The sequence below is a fragment of the Psittacula echo genome (assembly GCF_963264785.1).
Source record: "Psittacula echo genome assembly, chromosome: 1".
NCBI lineage: Eukaryota > Metazoa > Chordata > Aves > Psittaciformes > Psittacidae > Psittacula > Psittacula echo.
In genome coordinates this window covers 67,386,536-67,408,054 of record NC_137735.1, presented here as the reverse complement: position 1 = coordinate 67,408,054, position 21,519 = coordinate 67,386,536, and the positions used below count along the sequence as shown (strand labels likewise).

The following is a 21,519-nucleotide window of genomic DNA, read 5'->3' as shown; positions in this document are numbered from 1 at the left end:
TTCAGCCAACCATGGAGAACTTACCTTTCACTGCAATGACAGATCATACAATACATCTAGTTACCAACAGCAGCTCAAAAAAAAAGCACAGAAGCAACCCTTACTTATTGTCCAAGGTCTAGCATCCAGCATTGACAGTGAAGACAATATAACAGCCAAAGCATGCCACATCACCTTTTAAAACTCTTAATAATGGAAGATGTTAATTCCACCTCTGTTACATTGAATAACTCTCCACAGATCAATAGTTATGTGAAATAGGTTTCCTTATGGTTACATGAACGTTGTTTCAAATTAGAAAATGCAGGACCCACCTGGCTCTGAGATGAAAGTTGTAGTAAGACTAGGAACAATAGGAACAATTAATTTATGGACATTGCAGACTTTTTACTGTTGTATTCTCAAATAGTTGCTCCTAGAAGTGATGAGACCTGTGGGAGGGCTTCCACTGACTCCTTTAGGAGGGAACCCACTCCCAACATCATGCGTGATCTGCCCTCTGAGCAACACCACCATAATGAAAATGAAAAATGAGTCACAAACAAAATAAGTCAGAAACATAAAAAATAAACATCACATTTATTTAAATAAAAGTATACACACAGTGTACAATGGACATGGCTTATAGACAGCAATGAAACAAAAATGCTAAATGCTGAAATATAAAGAGTTGAATTGCTATAGTTGTGCTTTATTTCTCTGAACAAACACACGCTATGGACTGAAGTGCTATTGATGTTACTTATACACAGCCCCATGTGCTCCAGAGTGTGGGACAGGAACATTACAAGGAATAGCTGTACAAAATGAAACAAGTACCAAAGTAATTGGGGATTTTAGAAATTCTGAAGTCAGACCATTCATAAACAAAAGAGAAGTGCTGAGAACTTTTGAAGTACTTTGCGTGCATGGAAGGAGTGTAAAACACCACTGCCAACAGTTAGAGATCTAGGTAAGAGCAGTACGGTCCAAATCTCAGCATTCCAAAGTACACAGATCCAGGGTGCTCTATTATCACAGCCAGATTTCTACCGTAACTCTTCCTCCCTGTCAGCACACAAACCTCATGCTTTGTGTTTCAGCTCTTTGGAATACAAATATATTGGCTCACAAGAGTCCTCTGGTTTATGTATTCTGAAGTATTAAGTTTCATGTTTATTTGAGCAAATGCAAGTTTTTAATCCTGCATCATGAGTATCATGCTGAAATTTATTGTTGTTATATTACTTATTCAGCAGATGCTAATCTTTTAAGAGAGATTAAATAAATGCTTGAGTGCTGCAGAGAGTAAGCTGAACGCTTTGGCAATACAACAGTCAATGTGCTGCTTGACTAAGGAAAAACAAAAGCAATGTTCCAGAGACTGAAGTCTGGGATTTTTTTCTTTTCTACTTTAAAAAGGTATTTGTGTATTTTTTATTTTTTTTTAACATGCAATTGACAAGGTAAGTTTTGTTGTGAAGAACACTAAATTATTTTAAAGCACTTTGATTGTAGATATCTGCTTTTAAGCTACAAATAAGTGGAAAGATGCAAATTCATGTCTCATGGCATTGCCTGTACAGCTCAATTTCTTTACAATTAGAAAAAGCATAAATACAGATATAAATGGTTTCAAGTTTACAACATAGCCAACTGACATGATACACATTTAAGGCTATTAACTGATTACATACATTAATTCCACAAGTAATTTGCTACATAGTTTTTAATGCCATTTCTTTCTTTACTACACCGGTTGATGTTCAGTGCATTTTCTGCTTTTTATAAGTGGCCCACAGGATTTCCTGAAACTTGTGTTTAAACTAGAAATAAAAATAAGCTTATTTTCTGAAGCTCTTAATAGGCATATTATGCAGTGGGCTTCGAAATGATATGTTGCACTTTTTTCCACTTACATTACTAGCAATGGTTTAGAATACCATTACAATTTATTTCACGACAAATAAGTGAATTTTCATCAGGACTGATTGATTTAGACACAGAAAGTGTTTGTTAATTCCCTTATTTCATTTACCTAATGCCAAAATTCAGACAGCACAAAAAATTAACATTGCAAACGGCTTCATTAAGGCTCTTCCTCAGTTAATATTTTGTTTCAGCTGTCCTCCTAAATTGTTTTATCTTTATAACACATACATTGCTAGCATTCCATGAAAATACACAGCTTCACATAGACAAAAATCAGATAACATAATGAAAAACTTCTGTCTCCTAGTTGCTGTATAAAAGCCAAAGTATAAACATTAACAAGAACGTATTTTATACTTCCTAAAAGAAGGCCACTTAATAACATCAGGTCTAGGCATGTTATGCATTATAACAGTATTACAGTCAACTCTGTGGGAAAAAAAACCCCTACTTTAACCTCTATTTAGACACTAGTCTGTGGTACAAAACCCCCATATAAACCTGTAATGCTTTATACAGATATTCAAAGCTAGAGGCCCTTATTTCAGGATTGCCCAAGGCAGATCCTGATGACTTTATTTCTACAAATAATGTCCTCAGTAAGTGAGCAGGATTTAGCTTTAGATACCAGATATATCTTTGGAGGTTCATCTCCTAGCCCTTGAGAACTGCTCTCCCCTCAAAGTAGATTATTTCATAACTTAGAAAAGTTTTAAAAGAGGAGATATGGAACATCTTCTGCGAATCTGCCACCAAAATCAGAACACTTCCCTTAACCCTTTGCAAAACAAATGGTATAGCTTGCTCATAAAAATTCATCTGCTTAATTTTACTCACAGAGAACTACAGGGACATGTGCAAGACCTCAAAGATGATTTAACTCATCTGTTAGGCATCCAAACAATGCACAGGGGTTGAAGCAGCTTCCACAAAGAGTACTCTAAGTAATGTTAACTATCAGACTGCAGCAAACCCTCTTTGTTTCTTCATAAAAAGCAAACCAGAAAACCCACTTGTTGGGAATCCTTGCTCAGCTGACAGTTCTACTTTAATGACCCAGCCTTTGCTTGTATGGCCTCCAGTACCCACAGCAGGCAATGACCAAACCAGGGAACATTTGAGCCTGATTCAGTACTGAAGCAGCAACAAGGCTCTTTTAGGAGACTTCGAAGCACACCAGTTGATTATACAAGGGTCTCATGACCTACAAAAAGATGTTCCAATAAAATAACTGGCTTGAAAAAGTTCAGCCTATTCAGCTCAAAACCCAGCCTACTCTTCTGTAACAGCCCAAGCTCAATGAAGTTTCACTGTAGTACACTGATGTGGGGTTTGGTTTCTTTTCTGTGTTATTTAGTTTCAGAAGACATGATGGGAAAGGCTGTTAAAGCAAAAAATGACAGGAATCCAATGCCTTTTTCTCTTTTCCCCATCCCAGCACCCCCTAGAAAATATATGGGGAAAAAATCTTCAGTATAAAAGTAACATGATAGTGTTAACAGCAATTTAGAACCCAAAAGGGATTAAAATGCTGAGACAAGATCTTGAAAGGCTATTTTCCTGATAAGAGGAAAATCTATAGAATTTCATATTTTGAACTTGACAGGATGCCCATGGGACATGAAATGAAGAATTATAGGAAACCATAGTACTCACCACTGAATACCATCCCCACAGAGACTTTTACAGCTTGTTTCAGAATTACAGTAGGAAGGCAGCATTCTCTCCTGTATATCTCTAGGATTATTTCAGAGATGCACAAGGAATTTACTGCTAATTCTAAATTGCACATGTAGGCATTTTTAAGCTAATACCAAACACAGCAGATAGTGAGGGCTAGTGCAGCAACAGAACAAAACATTACTGCCCTAGGAAGACTTATGTTCCATAAATCCACAAAAAAAGTTTTGCACAGATCAGCTATTGTAGTTAAAGACCCAAACACAAATTTATGAACATGTCCACCCACCCATTGAGTAGTACCCACTTCTACTGGTACACAACAGGAAAAAATCAAGGCATTATATTCTCATCTGCCTGAACTTAGCTATGATGTAACACCAACTCTTTTGACATCTGTCGAAGTAACACATTCCAGAAGAACAAAGAAGTAATTCATGACAGCGCATTATAAAATAATCAACATATGCACCAACACATCATTTAAATGACCTACTTTTCTTTGAAAAAAGTTCCAATAAGTTAGGTAAACATATTGTATAGGTGAATTCCTGGCTTTACTGAAGTCAATGAATATTGGAACAAGGGTCTCTTCCTGATGTTCTACGAGCCCCAAAGCCTGATCATGCAAATATACAAGATGGCTTTAATTTTAGATCATCTGCATGTAATTATCCAATTAGAATTTGCAGAATCAGGCTCTTAAATGTAATTTTCACTGGTATAGTTACAGATTTATACCCAGGTAATGGGCATTGATGTATTAAAAATAACAAATTATAACTCACAGTGCATCAAGATTTCTTTGACTTCCATAGCAGTAAGAAAACATTAACTTCTTTATCCATGGTAATTACAATTTCTTGCAGATGTGCACATTTCCAGTGCAGTTTCATTCAAATAAAATTCTCACACTTCTGCTCCAGATATTTTTTTTTTCTCAAAATGAAGGCATTACATAAAGGTCAGTAACCAGTGAATACTGGGGTGGTTAATTGTATTTCTCTCTGGGAGGCAGAAGGCAGCAATAAATAGACACAATTAGAAAACACAAATGTTCTTTGCAAGACGAATTTCAGGACTAACACAAGCTGGCAGAAGCACTAACATTCATTCTGAAAGCTGATAGTTCTTCATCCTACAGTGTCTACATGCAGCATTAAAAGTTGATATAAATCAGCTGCAGTGGCTAACTAGTCCTAATACAGCAGGTTACTCATAATTATAACATATCTCTTAGGCTCTGTAATAACATACATGTCTTTATAGCCTGAAGGTACATTGTCTCCTGTATATATAACTCATTTTCCTTACCTCTAAAGAAAATATAGTTTTAAGGGTTTATAGTAAACGTGAACAGGACAGGTCAAATTCAGGTCACTTTAATGAAGAATTAATCCCCCTGATTTCAATGTGATTTATAAGAAAGTGAAATAAGTGTTATTTGGTACAGAAAGCCAAGAATGACACATCCAAATGAACTGCAAGGAATCAGAATGGAATTACTGAAATTACAGGCTGTAATTACTAAAAACATATTAAGAAGCTACCATGCTTATGTAAAGAAGATAAATGTAATTACTAAAATTATATTTAACCCAGGCATTAACATTAGAATCTTTTGTAAACACTTCCGTGAAGGATTTCATCATTAGTGATCAAGACCTTGGTGCCACGCTGGTTCCAGAAAACACTATTTCCAGCAGTAAGAGACCCCTTAAATCAAATCTCAGGTTTTGGTTTGGAGTCAGTATGCCACCTTGCAGATTGCTAACCTCAGTTCCTATAGCAAATGACATTTGCCTTTGTAATCTTCAATCAAGTGACCCAAATAACTAATTCTAGCTGGCGTATGAGTCATACTAACCTTCAACTTCACAGAAGAGTTGAATATATTTGGTTTTGAGAATATTCAGTCCATTGCTTTTCATGGTATTTTATTTCACAATGACTAACTGAAGTTATTTTAATGTATAATGATAAAACCTGATAAGAATAACACCTCAACTGGTTACACATTCCCAATTAGTAAGTTATAAACAGCGATTTTTATATTCACTAATTAGTGTGATGTATGTTCCTGATCACACTTTTGTTAAACTTAGGTGTCAGCTTTTCCATATGTCCCTTCTGGAGGTCTGTAGTACTTTGGGAAAGCCATCAGCTGTATCATGTTGAATGCATACTTTCTGCATTTGACATTCTTCAGTACATTCTCTATGCGGCATCCTTCTCTAGTGAAAGGGGGAAAAAGTACAACTTCATGAAACACAGAATAAATAAATATGCTTTATTTGTTCATTGCAGAGTTTCAGCAACAGTTGAAGTAAAAATAACAAAGATTCAACTCTACATTTTTGTTTTCCACAAGTGATGATACATCTTACAAAATTAAATCCAAGGCCAGGCCCAGTACAGTTATTGCCCTCAGAAATAGGTGATAAGATTTCCCCCCCTCTAATATATTTGCCCTTGAGGTTTTAAAGTTTAGTAAAAATAACTGAAATACTTTAATTCATTTGTTCTAATTCCATAAATATATTTGCCTCTTAAACCTTCTCATAGTTTTTTTTTCCAAATTGTTTGCTATATATGTTAGAGTACACACTGCCCTAAAAATGCGTATTCTAGGAATAAGGCATTTTATTAAGTCTGGCCCTAGAGATTTGCAAAGGAACGTTTCATCTCTGCTTTGTTTCCCATATGTTCAGCTTTGCAATGAAGAAAAAGAAAAAGAAAAAAAAAAAAAGCTTTTCAAACAGCCCAATGCAACACTCTGCTTTAGAAAAGAATGATGTTTCTTCACATAGAGTACAAAAGTCACAAGTGCCAAAGTGGTGCATCAAGACATAAACAGGACTTTGTTAAAAAGAATATAAAAGTGTCTTGAAAGCAAAAGCAACTAAAGCAACAATTACAAACAAGTGAATTTCATTACAAAACAGAACCTACTCCATTCCATTTAGTTACTTGACAGAAAGCGGTTAGTTATAGTAAATAATCGTTTGTTAAACAAAAAAGACCCCATCAGCTAGTAGCAATGAAAATAACACAAAGAAAGTTATGTCTCACAAACCACTGCCCTGAAATATTTGTCTAGGGGTTAGTTTGTGTTGTGCAAATTCTTTTTTAATCTTTTTTTTTTTTTTTTTTTTTTTTTTTGTCAGACTAATTACTCTGGAAAGAGGGGTTCAAGCATTCAGGATTCTACATCTTGTATACAGTGACAGCATTGTAAGCGGGCTTTCTTTGAGCTAATTAGAGTGGGAAAGCTTTACCATAAACAGAAAGAGCAAATCAATTCACTCAATGCATAGTATATTTCTTAAAGTTTGGAAAAAAAAAAAAAAAAAACAAAACCATAATACATTTCAGTCATTTCTATCTTAAAGACGGGTCTGAGATTGTAGAAATATTACAGCATAATTCCTTTTTCTAAAGTTAGTTTGTTGCTGTTTGTAGAAAAGAAAGGAACACGAGTGAAGTTTATTGATATTTGGCTAATAGCAAAGCAAGACTTAAGATAAGCCACACAACCAGCAAGTGTGAGCTGACAAGCAGCAAGGCGACAGGATAGAAGTGTCGAGAAGTTGGCTTGTTATCAGTTAGACAGCCTGTTTCGGGATCATCCGATTCATTCAGTGCTCCCTGGGTTTGTCTGCTGTTAAACAGGGGAAGTTAGGAACAAACAGAACAGCATTTAAACAGCAAAGAAAGCCAACATGTAAGTATTTTGACAAAGTGAAACTATATAACCATTTCAACAAAATAAATTTATGATAATTACTTCCAATATATTTATTGTGTCTACAGTTGATATGAGCAGCGCGATGACCAGGTGTCTAAGAGGCTATTAAGCCTGCTAGTTGCCTTGGAGTAGTATTCACAAGTTAACATTAAATAACTTACGAGATGAACTATACTACCACTAAAATGAACACACACATCGAACAGAAATGAAATAAGAGAGGTTAAAAAAAAAAGTTAAGGAAGCAAAGAAAAAAAGATCATGAATATGTCATGATGCAACACTGACATAAGATGTCTCCATGGTGTTGCAGGCTTTTCAGTCCTGCTTCACTATCTATTAGGAAATATATAGGCAGAAATAGAATGGGCACGTGCTCTTTTTTGAAAGAATTAACAACTATCCTTCCACAGTTTTAAATGATGGTATATTGACTTAAAAAATTCACCAGTGCTGGTGGAAGTCAACAGCAGTTCTTTCTCTTTCTATTTAAAGGCTCACACCTACATTTCTGTAATTACCTTATACCTTTGTCAACTCAACTCAGCCAGGAACTAATCTGGTTACAGCAAACTTCTACCAAATCACTTGAAGTTGCACAGTCACTGTCCTGTCAGAGCAGCAGGAATACTTTCAAATCACTGTCAACCTCTTCTATTGTAGTCTTGGTAGCTTCTCTGCAAGTAGAATTATGTATACTTCAACTATACCCTTCAATCCCTCCAAACTTAACTTCATTGGTATATACTCAGGATTCCTTATTAGTCCTTTGGCCAGTAAGGACTGAGAAGATTTTTACTTTTCTATATACTATGAATATTCTGGGATGAAAAGATAACTCACCATTTTTCCCTGTGGACCTAAGAATAACCAAATATACAAATTACGACACAGTGCTTTTTCAGCAGCACATGTCCCAGGTATGCTAATTTTCAAGAAAGAAAATGCTGGCAGACTATAAATAGGCTGCAGAACAGTAAAGGTAGTATCACACAACAGCAGGTAAAATGAGAAGGGTGCATCAAAGACAGCAGCAATCACTTCATCTTACAGAAAGCATGCCCTTCTGACCTGCATGTTAAAAGGCAATGTTGAGTTTCTTGAGCTTGGATAGCAAGAGAGGTGCAAGAACTGCATATACAGTATTTTAGACAAAATTCTTCCAGAAACTGTCAAGGAACAAGGAACTGTACGATATGCTGACTTTGTCAACACTGTGGCTTAGACCAAAAGAAATAACTCTGTGTTCTGTATCAGATCAACCCAGTTAACACCTTTTTCCTATGGTCCACCCCACAGAACTTCCTTCCTCTTCTGCTCACAGTGATAACATTAACATTTGGGATCAGCTGAGGACTAATTGCATTGCTCTTTGTTAATTTTCTCCTTTATCATGTATCTTTATATACTTTTAAAAACATTTTGCCTGCTGTTTTTCCTTTTGCTTCCTTAATTTCTCCAGGGTCCCACAAGCCCGCTTCTTTGACCCTTTTGCACTGTTCCCTCACTCTTGGAGGTGAGCCTGCTGGTTTCACTTTTCCCCTATCACACCCACAATGGACAGCTCTAGCTCAACCCTTGTAGTCCTGTCTATTCCTTCCCAGTCACAGAGCCCAGGTGCTTTTGTACTGTCCTTCTGGGTGTCTTCCACCACAGACTTTGTATGTGCACCCGTGGCACAGCAGATACACAGACCAAACTCTTTCCTCTGAAATGATCCATCTAGGCAGCAACAAAGTTCAACATTCAGTAAGTTTGCACAGCCATGGCATTAGCCACTGTGAGGTACAGCCTTAGCTTTGCATGCTAACACTTTACTCTGAGCTGGCTGAGTTACATACATTTACAGGTTGCCCCTTCAGGGAGGAACCCTCCTACTTCTGCCATTTGTCTTGTTCTGTTTTGCTCCATGTCTCATTGACAGTGTGACTGTCTTTTATCTATGTTTCTACAAGTCCCATTAGCATCAGTGACATTTACACAGATGTAATGATGGAAATGCAGATAAAAGCCATTTCTTCTATTATTTTATTTCCAACAGAAAAACCTACAGTACATTTGTTCTTTGATATGCTGAAAAGAATGATCAGTGTCTTTTGACATAAAAGGTCCTATCTTTCCCTCAGAGAAAGCACAGTGAACACCTGATGCACAGGGACTTCTGTTCCACAAATTAGTCATATCATTCTATGCATGAGTCAATAAGACATCTTCAAAATAGAGCAAGAGGATCCAACTCCATTGTCACCTTCCTAAGTACAGGCTGAGCAGAATACCTAATTTAATTTAAGAGGAATATTTGATCACAGACAGATGCCTTGCTAAGCTCTGCTAATACTTTTCAATACACTGCACTGACAATGTCTTCTAACACATCTTAAAGCGTTCTCTGCAGTGACTAACGTATCTAGCTAAAGCAAGGCCCTACACCCAGCTGTCAGCAGCATGACAACACTGCTTCCCCTAGGTCATCAACACCTGTAGAAGTTTTCCTGCAAACTGAATTTCCTGAATTCAGCTGGTGCCATGTCAGCTGGATTGATTTGCCTTCTGACTGACAGCACAACCAGAACAGTGACATCTGACCCTGTGTAGCTATCATTTTGGATGGTATAACCATTGTTTTGGATGTTCTTTCCATCACGAACCATACTCTCAACTCACACCAAAGGGAAGGAAGAAGACTCCCAAAATACCCAGCAAGTTTTTATTTTGTACACACATACTCAATTTGAAGAGGTACAGTGAAAGCTTCTAAATCCATAATATCTAGGGACGTGAACACCTCTCCAACCTACAGTACTATTTCTATTTATTTACTTTCAAATTGTTCATTTGAGGCTTACAACATAGCACTAATATAACATCATAACAGCCAAGGGTGCTGTAAACTTAATGATGATATAACCATTTCAGTCTGCTTTCTTTCTCACTTGGTATTTTATCATCTTAAACTCCTATTGGGATAATGCTGCATACCTATCAAATGAGGCAAAGGCAAAACAGCAGGTATTCTCTGTTGTTTTTAAATTCAGATGATAAATTGTTTGAACCTCTAAGCAGTGGAGCAGAGACAACGAAAATGATGTGAGGAAAAAAGAAGCCTCTCAAGAGTCCTTATAAAGTCAAGCACACATATGAGGGCATAGTCTGGCTTTTGATTATCAGTCACACTGACATCCCTGTGCAAGGTTTTTGGAGTTGCATTTTATCACTTTGGGATATATGCTTCTCTTATTAGAACTTTTCCAGCTCCACCTACTAATGATACTAGAAATTCTAAAGTGTCCTAAAGCAGTGCTTCAGGTAGAATAGATAGGAGCTCTTTACCAACACAAGGACCCCATGTGCTAGGAGGACTTCAGTCTGAATTCATGTATTGCAGCATGCATACTTTGGGGAAATTTTCCTTTATTGTAGATAGACTCAAGCAAGCAGTTTCTGGGCCTGTTGAGTTTTTCTTGTCAAACTCCAGTGCTAACACAGACAAATGGTAAAAGTGAGATGCTTCTCTTTAATCCCATCCAACAACAGCAGCACAAATATTTCTTCAACTAGAAGGGATTGCTAACAGTTCTCAATCTTACACAATTTTGCTTACTTACTTATTCCTTTTAAGACTATCACAATCAAGAACTTTCAAGAAAAAACCTGTAAAGTGTGTTTTCAGCCCTCAGAGACTCTAAACAATACTGTCTGCTTGCTTGCTTTTCTTAAAAAACAAAACAAAACAAAACCCCACAATTTTTTTTGGAGTGAAAGCAGCTTAACTTCTACATTATACGTTACTGTGATTCACTCTGAATACTTCAGACAAGAATCAAGTGTTTCAACCTGCTGCACTATAGTTCTAGAAGGCAGCCTTTAAGTCTTCAAAGGAGAAAGATGGGATCATTGTGAACATCTCTTGGCCATCATGTAGATGCTGCACTATATTATCTAGAAGAATAAAACATGATTCAGAAGGAAATAAATAGATCTCAGCCTAGTCCTGGAGGACTGCTGAATCAGAGCAGAACTCAGACAAAACATATAACAGAATGCTGGGCAACAACCTTTTATGTTAAGATACAAAGTCAATACAATAAAACCTCCAATAAATTGTTAAAAATAGAAAACGTTCCTGCATTGTTTCAAAATGGAAGGGAACCATAAGAGACATCTTCTGTATCAACAATCTTTACAATATTTCTTTTTCTGATGCATATTGTCAATAACATACAACTTTTTTCTCAAATCTAAATGGTATTAGATACAGTAAAAGACGCTAGAAATCAATTTTTGCTGGTTATGTGATTCTGTAATTTCCACTCTGGTTCAAAACAAACAACTGGCATTACTGAAACTGATGAACAGTTCATCATATATGAATCCTGAACTGAATCCAGTCAGTGATTTGGAGACAGCTGGTATTTAAACATACATCAAAATACAAACAACCCAATGTGTTTATCAAATTTTCACCTTAACCCCCCTCTTTTTGTTTTACCTTTTGTACTGCAACTTTTTTCCCTATTCTTTTTGGTTTTGTCAGTATCCTTTATTTCCCTACTCCTTTTGTCTCTCCTTTGTTTGGTTATAACACCAAAATGTTCCTTTTCTAACACCATTATTTTGAACATAAAAAGGAGAGCACAAGATATAACATGAGGCCTGTCCACTGAGTTTGGCCAAGCAGCAAGTTCACAATGTAGTCATGATGACATGACACCTAGATCTTGAAAAACAGTCAATATACAGTAACACAGTTTTTTGTGCTCAAAACCATACCACTGTTACTGAGGGTCTTCAGTCTGCCCAGAGAAAAAGATTCCATTTTGAGGAGGCTGCCAGAAACAGCACAGTACTGGAGGCTCAGCTCTAGTCACATTAGAGATTTTCAACACTATTATGAACAGGCCATAACGGTTCAGCGCAGAGCACCAGATTCATAAATACACGCTCTTGCAGTAGCACTTAATAAGAGGCAAGGAGACATTTGGTCTTGCACCCACACAAACACATCCAGGAAAACCCAACTGTCTTACGTGACCACACTGATAGACATGGGGAGTTTGGAAGGAATGGTGAAGTAAAAAGTCAAATTGCTCTCTTTCAATCTCCAGTGTATGTGCTCTCATTGAAGTCAAATTAATTAAAACTAATTATTAATGTCTGAATTTCCCACCAATTTTGTCAGCTGAACTGTTTTTGAATATCCAGGGGCAAGTGAGAGAGAGGCATATCCCACATATGCAGGCAATAGACCAGCACAACTCACTCCTGGCTTTGGCCTACAGAAACGTTCCCCTGCAATCCTGCTCTGCAGCATCCTTCCTGAAAGATGTGGACTCTTACAGATTGAACTAGGTATTCACAATCTATTAGCTGATTGTATGTACTGTCTAGATTAAGAGGAAGACATTAAAAGCTAATTCTGAGATAAAATTTAGGAAAATATCCATACTTTGGAAAAAAGGTACAAAAGCATGCGCTCATCTACTGTTTGCTAAATATGCAATGATAAAACATCAGAACATCATTTGTTTTTTCACATGACTACAGTTTAGTAACAACAAAAATAGTTCCCAAATTAGGTATTTTGTTGTTTACCAAAACTAGAGAATATAGTTAGAGCTTGATTATTGTATGGCCTATATTAAACTTTCTGAAAATACAGTACACGTTAACCCAGATCTATTCATAATAGACCACACCTGACAGTTTCAGCCCAAAATGGGAAAAAGTCTAAGAGAAGAATTTCAGCTTTCTGTTTGTGAAAGCCATTTTTGTTTCAATATTGTCCTACATTAGGGAAAGTCACAGAGAAAATGCTGAAATATTATATGCTAAGTTAAACATTTTTAATTTGTTTAGACAGCATTTCAGACAGATCTGAAAAACAGAAAAATTCCCGGTTTGGTTCATTCTGTCTCAAAATTGTTGGCTCACCACAAAGTAAACCCCTTACTGTTTGCCCATGTTTACTTTTGACATACCATTAACACTGAAAAATAGATGAAAGGGCAACTGCAAGGTTTATATCTAATATGCACAAAAGATGTGCTATTTGATAATATACATTTCCCCCAGTGCTAGTCCAGCACTTCAGAAATCTCATCTGATTGCAGGAGAATTAGTGTCTTCCTTTGTGACCAATACAAGATTCTTGCAGGAATGTTTCTTCCTTCAACATTAAAGAGTAACTATGTGGTAAAATAGTAACATTGACAAAATTCATACGGTGAAAATATAATAAAAATAAATGAAACATTCCTGTTAGAATCACAACCCATTTTCCTCACTGCTGCTTTTAAGACACCTAAATTAACAGCTTAAATCCACCCTGAGCAGTTCCCTGCTGCTGCACCTGAACAGCAAGATCAAGTTCACATTCTGTCTCTATGTCCCCTTTTCGGCCAAAAGATTGCCAACCAGAAGCCGCCACGTGGTAACAGTCCCTTGGTCATGCCAACTCCCAAACTGCCCTGAGTTCACCTAAGAGAGTGCTAAAATCCACCATAATCATAGGTGGAAACATTTAATAATTTCATGACTGAGATCATGTCCTAGAAACATCCCCCAGGGGGTTTTAATTTACAAGTATGGGCAGAGGCTTCAAGTCCTGCAAAGTCATTCTGGTCTTCTTACCAGAGATTAGCTTCAGAACTGAAAAGTGATGGGTTTGCAGGAGAGATTCTTCTTTACCTGTCGAGCCAGCTGAGTGGTTTTTGAAACATGATTTTCACCTCTATTATTCTCCAAGCAGAGGATTTGCTGTTTCATTCTACTATTTACCAATACTGCTGTGCAGTACTACACATAAATTCTACAAAGGTTTCTCTTTCTATCAAAAAATACGGTTTTAATAATCTTCCCAGACACTCTTCTATAAAGTATTAGGATCACATATATGGGAAATTCTCAGGACAAAATTGCAAAATCTTTCCCGACAAACTTCTCTTGCAAGGTTTGAAATTCAATCCAATGTGCAACCAATATTAAAGCAAATGTGATCTATGTCTTTGTGCAGGAAAAGGACCAAGCAAAAAACCACAACCAAGCCATAAGCTGAATCTGGGGTTTCTTAGAGATCTAAGCATGTGTGAAATGATGATGACTACAATATTTGAGTAAGTTCTGAATACACAAGACATTTCCCTGCCATAAGGTTATGGCACTACTATAGTTGGCTGGTGATTCACACTTATTTCCGGTCTGTTTCTGTCATAGCAAGGGAGCTTTATGAAGAATATGATCATATATTCAGCTCACATAGCACAGTGAAACATAAACCCATGATAAATTATCTCTTTTATATGTCTAATTAGATTTTAAATGCTTCCAGTTGACCACGAAAAATCTTCATGAATCACCCCTCTTCTTTTGGCAAAGATTTCTTCTGGCCTTTTTCCCCCCATGGTGAGGACAAGTGGCAAAGCTGATTTAAGAGGCAAAAAAGGCTTGTTGTACAACCAAAACAGCCATGCATGAAGAATGATGCTTAAAATCTGATGTTAATTTCTACATGTCCAAATCTATGGGTAGAATGACAGAATTAAAATCAGAGAGAACTGTTGGTGCAAACAGAGGATCACAATCTGTACTGCATTTGTAATTCGGGTCATTTTAAGTGAGGAGGGTGTTGAACAGCAGTAAGTATAAATTTGAATTTGTAATTTACTGTTTTATATCTGCAAATTCAGTTTGAGATATACAACAGGAGGAATGTGACTACTGCTGATTAATGACACAAATTCACATCATCTCTTCATGAGATTAACCAATGTATGAGTCATAAAAAAAAATCACAGGAAAGATCTGAAAACCACTCTTCCATTTCAAATAAACAATGCCAGTTCATTAATTGCTTTCAACCAACATACTGATACAGGCTTTTTTAGAACACATTAGCAGTTTGATACCTGGTCTGTTCTGATCCCAGCCATTCTTCAAGTGCTACTGTCCCTCACAGTATGCGGGTGCACTTATGCAAAGGGATTTAGCACACATGTAGATTCCCCAATCACAAAATGCACCAAAACCTGATTTTAGCTGGTGGTGCTGGTACCAGGAGCAGCACTAATGCAGCACTCCTACTCACGCTAGGTCAACAGCTAAACAAAACTTACCCAAAAACGCATAGGCTGGGATGCAGACTGCAGCAATTTGGAGATTGCATTCAACAGTCCTACCAATAAAACACTTTATCTTTTGTTTAGGAGGTTGATTTTAGTCATACCTAAGAGAGTTTCATAAAATGCAAACAACATCCTGTTCAAATCCCAGATGCGCTGCATTTTCCATCCACTTCCTTCAGAGAAAATGACAGGGCTGGGCTGAAATTCTCATGAAGTGCCTTGAGGGTGGCTGTCATCCCTTCTGGTAACAGGTTATATGTAGAGACTTTGAAGAACAAATCCTTTCTATAGGAAATTGACAGTGGATATGACTGTTTTCTCTTTACTTGTTTTGTTTAAGCATTTATAAGACAGCCCAAATTGTTTTGGAGCCTGTTCTTAGGCTTTTCTTCCTCAGATACCAAGGAGGACGACTGAAGCTGAAATATTTTACAAGCTTTTTCTCTTTGTTGTCACTACTCAGGTTTGTAAGGCAATTTTTACGCCAAATGATGCTGCAGGTTCCTCAGTAAGTTTCAGATAGACTCTCCCAGCTCCCTTCATCGTATCTCAGAAAGTGAATATTAGCATAGACCATCACATTTTAAGCAAAGATAGCACTGTAGTGGTGGGAAGACTGAAGAGATGAAAACCCTGTCCTGGTTTCAAGCTGGGATAGAGTTAATTTTCTTTTTAGTAGCCAGTGCTAAAGTGCTGGGTTTTTGCTTTAGTCTGACCATGACAAACCCATACAGTTTTCCTCCTATAATTTCCAGAAAAAAAAATGACCTTTTAAAAACTTGAGATCACTACAGACTGAAGGTTCAATAAGCAGTGTATTTACCTCCTGCATCCCAAAGCCTTTGCTAGCAGCAAGGAGTAAGAAAACAAATTATAACACAGGGGCAAATACCCTCCTCTCTATCCTACTGGTACATTTTCCTTACTGTTACAAAGAAATGAAGAACATGGTTTGGGTCAGTGCAGTCACAGTAATTCAGAGTTTGCCAAAGATGAAAGATACAGCTCTCAGGATATGCTCTATGAACTACATTCAGGACTGCCTGAACAGAAAAAGAAGAGTTCACTACACTGCAGTATCACTTAATGATGAGATAAGTCACTGACAGATGAAAAAACCACAGATTTACTTCTTGACCTGGATTGAACCATCAGACACTACGCCTTTAAAATATTTTAATTTTTTTTCTGTATGGCAGACTCTGTTACCTCAAACTCGTGATCAGTCCAGAGGAAACATTCCCACCAGAGTTGTCACTACGATGCCTTGGGAACTGCAGCTCGCAAAAAGCTACAGAAATCTGCCAATTCCTGCAACTTTGAAGTCTCTGGGATAGAGATGTTTTAAGAATGAATATCCCCAAACACATCCACAGCAAGCTGCATGTGTAAGTGTAAAGCAGTTCAGAAGTGAATTTCCACTAATTGCCATCACTTACTAGTAATTTTGCATGCTGGAAGGTAAACAGTTTAAGAAACATTTCAGTAAGACACTATCTGATGGTGCTCCCCCTTTAGATAAATGCTGTACCAATTTTCCAGAAAATCCCTGTCTTTTGAAATAACTTCAGCGCCTCTAGAACACAACACTGAATGAGATTGTGCTGAGGGCAATTTCAGCACCTCCTGTTTCACACTCTATAAAAGAATGCAGTTCTCAACCCAGTCAATTCTGAGACATTTTAATCCTGGTATTGCTCATGCTTTTTTTGTCATTAAGAAAAACAATAACACTTATTCACACGCTTAAAGTGTTTGGCTTGAGTAACTGTGAGCCAGAGGCCAGGTGGTCAGATAGAAAAATCTACAGTGCAGCCAAAAAGCACATAGGTTGTTAATTAGGAACACTTCATCCCCCCCAGATGCATATTACAATGGCAGGCCTTAAGGAATTCTGCTTCCCTTTTAATTTCTAATAAATGCTAATGCCCTTCAATTATCTTGTTAACATATCCCACACTAACCGCCCTGGGAATGACAGTGCCTCTCCAGGCCCAGTGAGATGTGTCAGCATTCACAGCCCTCCCCAGCACTTGCTCACAGCCAATGAACTATGAAAAAGTACTGCTTTCTCCTTGTCTTTTGGTTAATGCTGTGTTTCTGGGGCACTTACAGGCTTCTAATAACTAAACAATTTCCCTTTTTGGCATAGATTTACTGCAGTGGCAAGAATACAGCAGAGACCAAGACTTTTAAACTGCTTAAATTATCCTCTGCCATAAGCACAATTATATACGGACAAGTATGCGATGTTCTTTTTTTAAAAGATCTCAACCATTTTCATAGTTTAACTCTCAATTAACCTTTACTAAAAACTAAATCAGCTTCACATCATCTCATCACAGCCCAGCCTACACATGGAAAGGATGCCAGAATCAAGCTTGTCCCATTTTATTAGCATTTAATTTTGCGTTAGTTAAAAATAAGTTCTGTAACATGCTATTAATGTGCTGCTAGTGACAGCTGCAATAAAATCAATACAACACAAAAGCTGCAATTAACAGCAAAAGTAAGTTTTAAAAATTACCACTGTCAAGCTACAGGCATCTCTTGTTATCTCAGTCATATATACATGGGGCAGAGTTTGCTGTGCACTGGTTACGTATCACTAAGTTAACAACATCCTTCCTCCTCTCCTACAACACGGTTAAAACAGGCAAGCAGTGTTTCTTTTATTTAACTCTCACTAGTGCTATTACTAGCCCTATTTTTATTCAGTTTTGCTCTTTTGCATGAATACTTAATGATGGCAGGTATGAGATTCAAACAAAGCTAAAAGCATGTGAGAGGCCAGCAATTCCACTTATCAGTTTATGTACATCAATGCAGAATATTTTGGGGCATGAAATAATACATGACATTTTCCCAGGTATGGTACACAGTAATGAAATACATGTAAAAATACTGTAGAAAATTGAAAACATGATACTCCATCCTAAACTGGAATTTTTCAGTGGAAAGCAATGACAATTTTACATTGGCTCAATGATGTTTTCTTGAGTTTAGAATAATTAACCACTGAAGAAGTAACAGGCAACCTGGGGGCAAGGAAAAGAGTTATCTATGGACATTTGTTTCCCTAAAGAGGAGATAGCAATGTTTTTTCCCCCATGTTATAGTGCTTTACGATCTCCAGCACGTACTTGCACTGCCACTGCATCACTTACAAAATGAACCACACAAGCCTCAGATTTTCTTTCCAGTACCATAAATATGGTCAAACAGGATGGTTAACAACATAATGTTTCAAGCTCATTTGACTACAGATTATTTTGACGGGACAGTCTTGACTTTTTTTCTCTGCAATGTGAATAAAAGGAAAAAAAAAAGAAGACTTATAAGGAAGCAATTGTCTGCTTTGGGCTGTGTTACAATGTGGTACACAACATTAAGCTTTGCAACATGATTAAATGTGTTTTCATTTCTCTTTTGGTATTCCATGCCCAGTGGAGTATGGGTAGCAAGTTTAAAGTTTTCATTTTTGCCCTAAAAGATCATTTGACTTGTTCCTCTCCACTGTAATATGTATTTCATTTAATAAACCCTATAATTAAGAAAACCTTACTAAAAAGCACTTTTCTATTCAAGGATTACAATTCAGAGGGGGTTCATTTAGTTCCATTAGTTTTAACATCTGTGTTTGAAGTTGCAGATAGCTTCAAAAGTAGCTATTGAGGTAATACATGGCTTCATTTACAACAGAAACTGGATGCTTAATGCATTTTGCAATGCAGTAATAACAAAGTGGTAGTATTTGAATAAAGAAACACCACAATAGCAGGTGTTGGTCCTGTCTGGGAAAAGGTCTTTGACTTCTGCTAGCCCAGTGTGGCTATATGGTAATACATAACCACTGATCATAGAGATCAATAAAGTTCACGCTACAGAAAGCCATGTGTTGGAATGTTTGTTACCTCATCTGTGAGGTGTGCATATTTCTAACCAGTGTCTGTTGGTTTAGATCCTTGGACTTTCCTATAGCTATTCCAGTTTTATTTCAGATAAAGGCTGTTTGCCAGCTGAGCATATTAAAGATGCAGGCACAAACCAACATTTTAGAAAAGATATAAATTTCTAAATTCAAAGAACTTGAGGGAGACACTGGCTGTTATCACTGCAGCAGCCACTGACCTGCACAGCTGGAACTGAAACACGTTTTTGAGCTCTCCTTTCCAAACGGTTTTAATTGGTTTGATCATTCTCTGTTTCATAGCATTAGTCTCTTTGTCTTACTAACTCATTATTTCCTACAGTTATCATATCATGATTATCTTTTCTTCTTTTGGGTATGTATTTTGGTGGGTCTCATTCAAAGGTAGCAGCTGAACTCCAGATATTCTTACTGTATTAACTCTAAGGGCAAGCAAAGCAGAAAATTTCAGTTTTTAATCTGCTCAAGAGACAAACACTCTCAGAACAGAACCATGTCTGGAAAATACCTGTACTGTGTCTGAGTGCTTGTATAAGCACACAGGAGATATTCAAAACTGTGAGTGCAAGTTCATTACAACCTCATTTCAAGTCTTACCTTGGAATTAAACTTAAATTGAGACTAAAATGAGTTTTGTTGTCCCTGTTGTGCTGCATAGAGGAAGATTCTTCATGACAGCAGGAAGAATGATTGCCTTTGGAACTGAAAACATCAAATTTGAGATACCTCTTTCACAGAATAACTTAAAAATCAGCTAAGACTACAAATATCTTTCTAGACTAGAGTGCTATGTGTTTGCTCAGCACCCTCCTACCAGCAAACACCCATTGTCTGAAAGTGAGAAAAAGTGTGATTTGAAAAATGCTCGCACACTCAAGTTTCATTATCCTCCCTGAAACACCAGGAACAACAGCTCTATCACCCTGTGTCAAGTGATTGAATTTTCCCAGCTCTTCTAGCTCAGTAAAATCCTCATGTACAAACAAATATCTTCATCTGAAGACAGTAAACCTGCAGGGCAACTCAGGACACAAAGGTCTCGAGTCTTTTAGCTGAATTTTAATTACCAGTGAAGGCATGTGAAACAACCAGAAGCCACAGCGATACAGAAATAAAAGTACTCTAAAAACTGTTTTCTTTTCTTGGAAAGAATATTTGTGAAGTTTGTAAGCCATTTTTAAAAATTCTTTTTATGAAGTCACAGAATAAAACAGCAACATGTGACGAAATGCACCAACTCCTACATCTCTAAGTTTTATTTGACTCTATGTCTGAGTGTGCATGTTATGGGCTATACCACACAGACCAACATACTCAGCAGGCAAAGCTTTACTGTATGCAATGGTGCCTTGCCATGGCACCAATGAAAGGTGATTTCAGTCCTCTTTAGCCAGAAATATATTGTACTGACTTTTAATCTACTGGATTAAAATTACACAAATTACAGCCAGGTAGACAATAACCTTGGTCACAAAAAAACCAAAACCAACCCTCTTAATACTTCTGTAGAGCACAGTAAGCATGAAGCATAAGGTCATATCCACTCTAAGGGCTTCATGAAACAATGTGATTTTCCCTTCAGGAAAGGGCAGGAGGAAGTGGGTTGCAAGAGGAACACTAGACAGTATCTTACAGAGCTCAGCAAGGCAGGATAGCAGGGGAAAAACAGTCCTACAGCAGTAAGATGAATACTCCTCTGCCTGGCAGCACCTCTTGGGCCACTTGCACTTCACAAAAGCGAAAATAAAGATCATATTAGTGGTCTTACATGCATGAGCTCACTTTAAGAATGAATTCAAGTGGCATCTTCACATGGGAAATGATGTTAATCTGTGTAACAAATGTCAAACTATATTTAAAGTAATTGCCTACAAATTTGCTGATAATACCATTATAGCAGCAAGTTTTTACAGAGAAAGAGGAAACAGGGAGCAACCTTCTCCCCTAAGCAGCAACACAACAAGAAAGCAAGAGAGGACTTTATTCAGTGTGATGTTGAGAAGGACTGTCCACCAGCGCTCAGGCAGTTTACCAGAGTCCAGAAGGGAAAGAAGCTTTAACTGTGCAGACAGTGAATGTAAACCCAGCCATGTAAGCATGAACCCAAGTAGCAAGAGGGAATGGGAAAA

General features: G+C 37.2%; 1 protein-coding gene across 4 annotated transcripts in view; it reads right to left on the bottom strand.

The window, feature by feature from the left end:
• Nucleotides 1-4,354: 4,354 nt before the first annotated feature.
• The window catches only part of INPP4B (inositol polyphosphate-4-phosphatase type II B), a gene marked incomplete at both ends in the record, with an annotated part of 275,319 nt that continues 258,154 nt past the window's right edge, over nt 4,355-21,519 (bottom strand). For 2 of the 4 annotated variants that reach the window (XM_080620632.1, XM_080620633.1), the window contains one exon: nt 4,355-5,825. In XM_080620632.1, coding sequence (XP_080476758.1) covers nt 5,693-5,825 — 133 coding nt within the window. Of the gene's footprint in view, nt 5,826-7,077; nt 7,253-21,519 lie in introns of those variants that run through there. The other 2 variants (XM_080620634.1, XM_080620631.1) reach the window with 2 other exon arrangements.